This window comes from Salmo trutta, chromosome 21 (assembly GCF_901001165.1).
Source record: "Salmo trutta chromosome 21, fSalTru1.1, whole genome shotgun sequence".
NCBI lineage: Eukaryota > Metazoa > Chordata > Actinopteri > Salmoniformes > Salmonidae > Salmo > Salmo trutta.
In genome coordinates this window covers 36,629,903-36,639,024 of record NC_042977.1, presented here as the reverse complement: position 1 = coordinate 36,639,024, position 9,122 = coordinate 36,629,903, and the positions used below count along the sequence as shown (strand labels likewise).

At 43.9% G+C, this 9,122-nt stretch overlaps 1 protein-coding gene across 2 annotated transcripts; it reads left to right on the top strand.

Annotated features, from left to right (window-relative positions):
* Positions 1 to 5,380: 5,380 nt before the first annotated feature.
* On the top strand, positions 5,381 to 9,081 carry abhd4 (abhydrolase domain containing 4, N-acyl phospholipase B). Of its 2 annotated transcripts, XM_029705507.1 has the most exons (9): positions 5,381 to 5,548; positions 5,886 to 5,997; positions 6,136 to 6,221; positions 6,339 to 6,443; positions 6,591 to 6,882; positions 7,118 to 7,305; positions 7,419 to 7,530; positions 7,760 to 7,946; positions 8,070 to 9,081. In XM_029705507.1, exons 3-9 carry the CDS (start codon positions 6,182 to 6,184, stop codon positions 8,157 to 8,159), a joined length of 1,014 nt encoding a protein of 337 aa, XP_029561367.1. In that variant the 5' UTR covers positions 5,381 to 5,548; positions 5,886 to 5,997; positions 6,136 to 6,181; the 3' UTR covers positions 8,160 to 9,081. The 2 variants fall into 2 exon arrangements, with proteins under 2 accessions (XP_029561367.1, XP_029561366.1); XM_029705506.1 differs by lacking the exon at positions 5,886 to 5,997.
* Positions 9,082 to 9,122: the final 41 nt, after the last annotated feature.

The window sequence follows — 9,122 nt, the reverse complement described above, 5'->3', positions numbered from 1 at the left end:
TATTAGTCTTCACTAGTTTCTCTCATTGAGTGGTGTTATGGTGTGTGCACATGTGTGTACGTGTGTGTGTCAGAGAGAGAGCAAAAGAGAGATGGAGGTGTACCTTAACGCTCTTGAATGTGAAATGGGGTAAATTCCCATGGTGTAGTTGGCCATTCAAGCGCACCTAAAACAACCTGCTGTGCGTGTGGGCAGGAGGGCAGACATTAATTGGTTCTCATATGTTGTTATTGGAGCTGTATACACCCCACTGACATAGGTAAGTGGCTAATAGATTTGTGTGTGTTCGTGTGTGATGATGTGTGTGTGTGTGTGATGACGATGGGTGGTCACGTTATAATCATCATGATACTCCCCTCACTATTACACAGTCACAGCCCCCCCCCCCCCCCCCCCCACACACACACACTGAAAATGAAACTAGCTGATATTTTAGACATGTGACTTTGGACCAGGTGTGAGTGAGTCACAACAACAGAAAAACATTAGCGTGCACATGCGTGTGAGAGTGTGTGGATGCTAGTTCCAATCCCCGAGACGACTTGGTGAAAAATCTCTCCATGTACCCTTGAGCAACGCACTTAACCCTAATTTCTCCTGTAAGTCGCTCTGGATAAGAGTGTCTGTTAAATGACTAAAATGTATGTTGGAGGGCTGAAGTGTGGGTTAGAGGCCAAAGCTGTTGACATGGACAGGAAGCAGTAACTTCTGGCAAGTCCATTAGATAATATCCGCATGCGGACACACAATATGTAGCAGATTTAGGCTAATTTTAGGCTAAGTCTAAATGCTACTAACTTTGCACGGTGAAATGTGAAATAATGCTTCTCTTGACAACACAAGTCATGTCCATGCTGATACTGACTCAAAGGAAGGCCTAAACAGTTATGAAAATGTGTTAATATAACACAGTTGAAGTTTGAAGTTTACATACACTTAGGTTGGAGTCATTAAAACTTGATTTTCAACCACTCCACAAATTTCTTGTTAACAAACTATAGTTTTGGCAAGTCGGTTAGGACATCTACTTTGTGCATGACAAAAGTAATTTGTCCAACAATTGTTTACAGAGAGATTATTTCACTTATAATTTACTGCATCACAATTCCAGTGGGTCAGACGTTCACATACACTAAGTTGACTGTGCCTTTAAACAGCTTGGAAAATTCCAGAAAAGAATGTCATGGCTTTAGAAGCTTCTGATATGCTAATTGATATAATTTGAGTCAATTGGAGGTGTACCTGTGGATGTATTTCAAGGCGTACCTTCAAACTCAGTGCCTCTTTGCTTGACATCATGGGAAAATCAAAAGAAATCAGCCAAGACCTCAGAAAAAAGATTGTAGACCTCCATAAGTCTGGTTCATCATTGGGAGCAATTTCCATGCCAGAAGGTACCACGTTCATCTGTACAAACAATAGTATGCAAGTATATACACCATGGGACCACGCAGCTGTCATACCGCTCAGGAAGGAGATGTGTTCTGTCTCCTAGAGATGAATGTACTTTGGTGCGAAAAGTGCAAATCAATCCCAGAACAACAGCAAAATACCTTGTGAAGATGCTGGAGGAAACAGGTACAAAAGTATCTATATCCACATTAAAACGAGTCCTATATAGACATAATCTGAAGGGCCGCTCAGCAAGGAAGAAGCCACTGCTGCACATTGCAACTGCACATGGGGACAAAGATTGTACTTTTTGGAGAAAAGTCCTCTGGTCTGATGAAACAAAAATAGAACTGTTTGGCCATAATGACCATTGTTATGTTTGGAGGAAAAAGTGGGAGGCTTGCAAGCTGAAGAATACCATCCCAACCGTGAAGCACGGGGGTGGCAGGATCATGTTGTGGGGGTGCTTTGCTGCAGGAGGGATTGGTATATTGAAGCAACATCTCAAGACATCAGTCAGGAAGTTAAAGCTTGGTCACAAATGGGTCTTCCAAATGGACAATGACCCCAAGCATACTTCCAAAGTTGTGGCAAAATGGTTTAAGGACAACAAAGTAAAGTTATTGGATTGACCATCAAAGCCCTAACCTCAATTCTATGGAAAATCTGTGGGCAGAACTGAAAAAGCGTGTGCGAGCAAGGAGGCCTATAAACCTGACTCAGTTACACCAGCTCTGTCAGGAGGAATGGGCCAAAATTCACCCAACTTATTGCGGGAAGCTTGTGGAAAGCTACCCGACACGTTTGACCCAAGTTAAACAATTTAAAGGCAATGCTACCAAATACTAATTGAGTGTATGTAAACTTTTGACCCACTGGGAATGTGATGAAAGAAATAAAAGCTGAAATAAATCATTCTCTCTACTATTATTCTGACCTTTCACATTCTTAAAATAACGTAGTGATCCTAACTGACCTAAGACAGGGAATTTTTACTAGGATTAAATGTCAGGAATTGTCAAAAACTGAGTTGAAATGTATTTGGCTAAGTTGTATGTAAACTTCCGACATCAACTGTATGTCCTCATTATATTGTCTACTTATTTGATGCGCATATTACTTGATATATATATACACCATAGAAATAAGAACGAATAGAACCGGCATCCCCATTCAAGTCAATGATGGCATATCGGGTCTTCACCAGTTACCACAGCCACAAAGTCAGAAACCAAATCAAATCAAATCAAATTGTATTTGTCACATGTGCCGAATACAACAGGTTACCTTACAGTGAAATGCTTACTTACAAGCCCTTTACCAACAATGCGGTTTTAAGAAAATCCCGTAAGAAAAAGTAAGAAATAAGAATAACAAATAATTAAAGAGCAGCAGTAAATAACAATAGCAGGGCTATATACAGTGGGTACCTGTACAGAGTCAATGTGAGGGGGCACTGGTGTCAAGGTAATTGAGGTAATATATACATGTAGGTATAGTTACCCTGCCTATTTCTACAATTTATTTTCATAAAATTGTATTTTAAACCGAACTCTAATTGTAATCTTAACCTTAACCACACTGCTAACTATGCCTATCCCTAACTATAAATACATTTTTTATATAGAGCCAATTTTGACTTAAAGTCATAAAGTGCTGTACAGAAACCCAGCCAAAAACCCCCAAACAGCAAGCAATGCAGGTGTAGAAGCACTGTGGCTAGGAAAAACTCCCTAGAAAGGCCGGAACCTAGGAAGAAACCTAGAGAGGAACCAGGCTATGAGGTGTGGCCAGTCCTCTTCTGGCTGTGCCGGGTGGAGATTATAACAGAACATGGCCAAGATGTTCAAAAGTTCATAGATGACCAGCAGGGTCAGATAATAATAATCACAGTGGTTGTAGAGGGTGCAACAGGTCAGCACCTCAGGAGTAGATGTCAGATGGCTTTTCATAGCCGATCATTCAGAGTATCTCTACCGCACCTGCTGTGTCTAGAGAGCTTAAAATAGCAGGTCTGGGACAAGGTAGCACATCTGGTGAACAGGCAATGGTTCCATAGCCGCAGGCAGAACAGTTGAAACTGGAGCAGCAGCACGACCAGGTGGACTGAGGACAGCAAGGAGTCATCAGGCCAGGTAGTCCTGCGGCATGGTCCTAGGACTCAGGTCCTCCGAGAGAAAGAGAGAGAAAGAGAAAGAGAGAGAGAAAAACAGAGAGAGAAAAATAGAGAGAGAATTAGAGAGAGCATACTTAAATTCACACAGGACACCGGATAAGACAGGAGAAATACTCCAGACATAACAGACTGACCCTAGCCCCCCAACACATAAACTATTGCAGCATAAATACTGGAGGCTGAGACAGGAGGGGTCGGGAGACACTGTGGCCCCGTCCGACGATACTCAAGGACAGGGCCAAACAGGCAGAATATAACCCCACTCACTTTGCCAAAGCACAGCCCCCGCACCACTGGAGGGATATCTTCAACCACCAACTTACTATCCTGACACAAGGCCGAGTATAGCCGATGAAGATCTCCCCAACGGGGGGGAGGCCAACCCAGACAGGAAGATCACGTCAGTGACTCAACCCACTCAAGTGACGCACTTCTCCTAGGGACAGCATGGAAGAGGACCAGTAAACCAGTGACTCAGCCCCCGTAATAGGGTTTGAGGCAGAGAATCCCAGTGGAGAGAGGGGAACCGGCCAGGCAGAGACAGCAAGGGCGGTTTGTTGCTCCAGTGCCTTTCCGTTTACCTTCACACTCCTGGGCCAGACTACACTCAATCATAGGACCTACTGAAGAGATGAATCTTCAATAAAGACATGTTGGACAAAACCCACTGAGTCGATGATGGCCTTTTGGAGTGGGTCTGTGGATATTTCATGTGAATATTAAAGTCACCAAAAATGTAAATATTATCTGCCATGACTACAAGATCCGATATGAATTCAGGGAACTCAGTGAGGAACGCTGTATACGGCCCAGGAGGCCTGTAAACAGTAGCTATAAAAAGTGATTGAGTAGGCTGTATAGATTTCATGACTAGAAGCTCAAAAGACAAAAACGCAGTCGTTTTCTTTTTGTGTAAATTGAAATTTGCTATCATAAATGTTACCAACTCCACTAAGCTGGCAGGCTGGCTGGCTAACAGCCTGCTGCCTGGCCTGCGCCCTATCTCATTGTGGAGCTAGGGGAGTTAGTGGAAGCCGGCATAATGGGTGGACTGGGGCGGCCATTGCGTGTGTACCCATAGCACAGATACAATAATGAACCAGATATTGCCCTGCATGTGTAAATGCGATGCATCCGTATGGTGATCAGAAGAAGCCCAGTGGCCGGCAGTGGGAGAAGATGGAGCGAGATGTATTTTGGCCGACATTCTGCACATTTTCTAATCGATAAAACATTTCATCTCCATATAGCTTTCTGTTTCCAAAACTAGAATCTGTAACAAACAGAGTGGACTTCGTTTTGTATATTTTACTTTTTGTCACAGTAAAAAAAAAGCGTTGTTTAGAAGGAGTGCAATTGAGTTATTGCACACGCTTACTTCACAGAGTCGGCGTTCCCTAACTAAAATATGTTAATGATAGAACGCGCCAATAGGATTTCATTATCTCGTTCTTGGCTCTGCGCATCTCCTTGCCTGTTCTGCCCATTATGATTAATTTGGTCCCATTGGAAACGACAGGCTCTGGTCTATCTTGGGTTAGTTATAAAAAAAATATTTGGTTAGAGGGTCCAAGCCCGTTCTATTCATTCTTATTTCTATGTTATACACCACGTCAGCTTCCAAACCAGTGATGGTCAACAGACTTGTATAACTAGCCGACGTATATCAACGATTGGCAAGAAAGCCAACGAAGCTGATCATAATGAACAAAGCAGAAAAATGACAGCCAGTTTAACGAATCATAACATCTGTGGACGAAACCCCACCCACTTCTGGGTCAGCTGACTTAGGAATGTTCGTGTTACAAAACATTGAACACGGATGTTTGGCACTGTACACGAGTCGCAATCTCAAACAGAGGAAAACACTACTGATTTTTGACGTTTGTTAGGCTACTGCTACAGCTTGTGTGTCGTTATCAGAATATGTCATGCTATGGATCCCACAGTAGCGCCAATGCAACACGAAACTGAGACAGAGTAAGTTGTAATTCATGTGGTTTAACTATCCTTCCAGACATATCCTACTGCTTTCATAATATTTTGATGTGTTGATGATATACCACCTTTAAATGGTCTGACTATATAATGTCTGTCAAAACAAGTTTTGTTATTATGGTGGCTGGCCGGCCGGCCGGCCAACTATGACATTGAGACTAGGCTACATAACAACAATGTAGGCTACAACGTAGGTTCGATCTGTGTTCATTGAAGAGCAGTGCGGCAGCGACGCAGTGTGGGGGGAGCCAGTAACAGTGAGTGACGCAGCACTTTTCATCATGTCCCCTGCATTACTTTAATTACTGACCCCCACCAGTGTCAGCTGTTTTTTAATTATAGGGTCGGGAGTTTTCCCAGGTCAGGTCACGTGGTGAGAACTCCTGGTTGTATAACTGTGTCTGAGGTCTCTCAAGGAGTACTAGCGTCAGGTGTGTTTGATAGGCTGATGCTTAGACCTTTACCCTACTCTGTCTGCACTGTAGTGATCATGTCGTTAGTGTCATAGTACAGTGTTCATGTTCCTGATGGCTATAGTAACACAATGTCTATCATCTCTCTTCCTCCAGGCCATACTCTGGGTGGGGCTGGTGGCCTTCCTGGCGTCCGACTTCCATGTCCCTCCTGAAGAGCACAGAGGCCAAGGTCCTCTCCTGTAAGACCATGTTAATAACTAAACATCTTACTTCTGTCTATCTTTTCAGAGGAGCAAAATGGTTGACTTCTTGTTCATATAGTAACACTTCACTTGTCTCTGACGTGTGTGTGTCAGGTATACAGAATGAACTGTGGTCCAGGTTTGTCACGTTACCTAACCAGGACAGGATCTGGACCCTCACATTGACCAACAAGACCGCCCACAAACCTCTTGAGCAAGGTATTCTCACTCTCACTGTCTCCTTCTTCTTGTCCCTCTAGGCTTTTGACATATGAATTAGCTTTTGTCTTGGTATTAACTTCTTGTCTGTCTCTCGGTCTGCTTCTCTGTCTGTCTCTCTTTCTATGCCTTCCCTCCCTCCCATAGCCCCTAAGAAGACTCCTCTGGTGATGGTCCATGGGTTTGGAGGAGGAGTGGGTCTGTGGATTCGTAACCTGGATGCTCTGAGTCACTCTCGGCCCGTCTACGCCTTCGACCTCCTGGGGTTTGGCCGGAGCTCCCGACCCCCCTTCCCCACAGATGCTGCCCTGGCCGAGGAGCAGTTTGTCAACTCCATGGAGCAGTGGAGGGAGTCTGTAGGCCTGGAGAACATGATTTTACTGGGACACAGTCTGGGGGGATACCTGGCAACATCTTACGCCATCCAGCACCCTTCTAGGTGAGAGGCCATGTTTTTATTTATGATGATGTCATAGTATTTATGATGGTATTGCCTTAAAGCTATTGATTGACGTACAGTATGTCTCCTTATGTACGGTGACAGTTCAAAAATTGATCTACACTGCACTTTATTATTAATCATTAGGACCATGATTCCTGGTCAGGAAAAACTCCATGACCAATTTTATTATAGTAATGGAATAATAACTTAGATTGTATCTCCCCTTCTTTAGGGTGAGTCACCTGATCCTGGTGGACCCGTGGGGTTTCCCTGAACACCCACAGCCAGGAGTGGAGACCCCGGCGGGCCAAGGGCCAGAGGTGGTGAAGAGGCCGCCCCTGCCACGCTGGGTCAAGGCTGTGGCCTCAGTCGTCTCTCTGTTCAACCCTCTGGCTGTCATCAGAGCAGCAGGTCCATGGGGTGAGAGACACTTTATTCACATTCAGATCACTTATTCAAAGCTTTCACAGTTTTATCATGTTATATTCATACCTCCATCGTTCCCTTTTTCTCTTTTCCTTTCATTCTGTCAGGTCCAGGGTTGGTAAATAGATTGCGTCCAGATTTCAAGAGGAAATTTGAGGACTTGTTTGATGATGATACCATGACTGAGTACATCTACCACTGTAATGCTCAGACCCCTAGGTACGTAGAGTCACTCCTTGGCTTGTATTACATATCACCACTATTAAACTGCATACTGCGTTCACATTCTCCTGAGCCCATAGGGACATGTCCTTACTTTACTGGCCTGAATTTGCCACAGAATGACAAAACATTAATTTCTCCTCAAACCTCTTCCTTTATTCCATTATCTTCTTCCCTCTGTCACGCTCAACCCTCTTTGTCCTCCTTCTCTTCCCTCTATCTCCAGTGGGGAGGTAGGCTTCAGGGCAATGTCAGAGTCCCTGGGCTGGGCCAAGAGGCCCATGCTACAGCGGGTTCACCTGCTACCCCCCTCCATGCCTCTTACCATGCTATACGGTTCACGCTCCTGGGTGGACAGCGCCTCGGGGGACAAGGTGGCCCAGATCAGGGTCCAGACAGCCACACGCACTGTGGTGAGAAAGGGGGGATTTATTTGATTTCATTTAAGTTTTGAGGTCTTAGAGGATAAAACGTATCATACAACAAGACATAATACGATACCCATGTTTATCATTCCTGTCTCCGTCTCTCTTCAGATGATAGATGATGCGTCTCACCATGTATATGCTGACCAACCAATGGAGTTCAACAGAGTGGTCAAGAACATATGTAACGATGTAGACTGAAAAAGCATACATGACTGACAAACCAAGATGTCATAATGTGTGTCTTGGTCTGTACCTCGTTAGTGCCACAGAAATGGCTCCAATGTTGGTGGGAGATTTTTATAAGATGGGCCTATTCCACTATGTTCTGATTAGTGGACACTAGTTGGCTAAGTGGTTATAATATATGCCATTTAGCAGATGCTTTTATCCAAAGCGACTTAACAGTCATCCGTGCATACATTTTACATGTGGGTGGCCCAGGAGTCAGACCCACAATCCTGCCATTACAAGCACCGTGCTCTAACAACTGAGCCATGCAGGAGCAATTGGAACGCTTAGGGCCAGGAACTGACCATGTGACCTGACCAGGAAAAGTCCTGGGCAGGTTACATGGTCTGGTGGACTCCTGGTTCTGCTCCAATGACTGTCAGGGAAACCAGACCCTTCACTGAAGGTCGTCTGTCCAGGTTGAAGACGATAGACAAGGCCTTGACAATGGAGTGTTTACTTTTCAATCACTTATTCAGTTGTATTTTATCAGTACTGTTCCTATAAGTAGGGCAAGGAGTTTTTCCATGTAGTCTGGGAAACCTCTATGATCTAGCTATATGTTATACACAGTAATCCATGGTCATTTAGTTCATATTGCAGCCTTCTGACTAAAGTGAAGTTCACAATTCTGTTATTTGAATGAATTATGGAAAGTCAATGCAATAAGAGTTTGGGTGGAACACTCAAAATGTTCAGGGTATATTTTTGTTTCTTTCTGTAACTATGGTAAATGCCACTGCAGCATGCTTTTATCATGTGCCTGAGTTGGAAAGTAAATATGTGATTGTAATTTTCTCTGTGACCTCTGATCTTCACTATCAAAATGTCTGTATTTTATACTACTACATGGATTCAATAGAAATGTATATGATTAACATAATACTTGTCATTGATCTGTCAGGCGTCTGTCTCTGCCCGTTTCTCAATGTC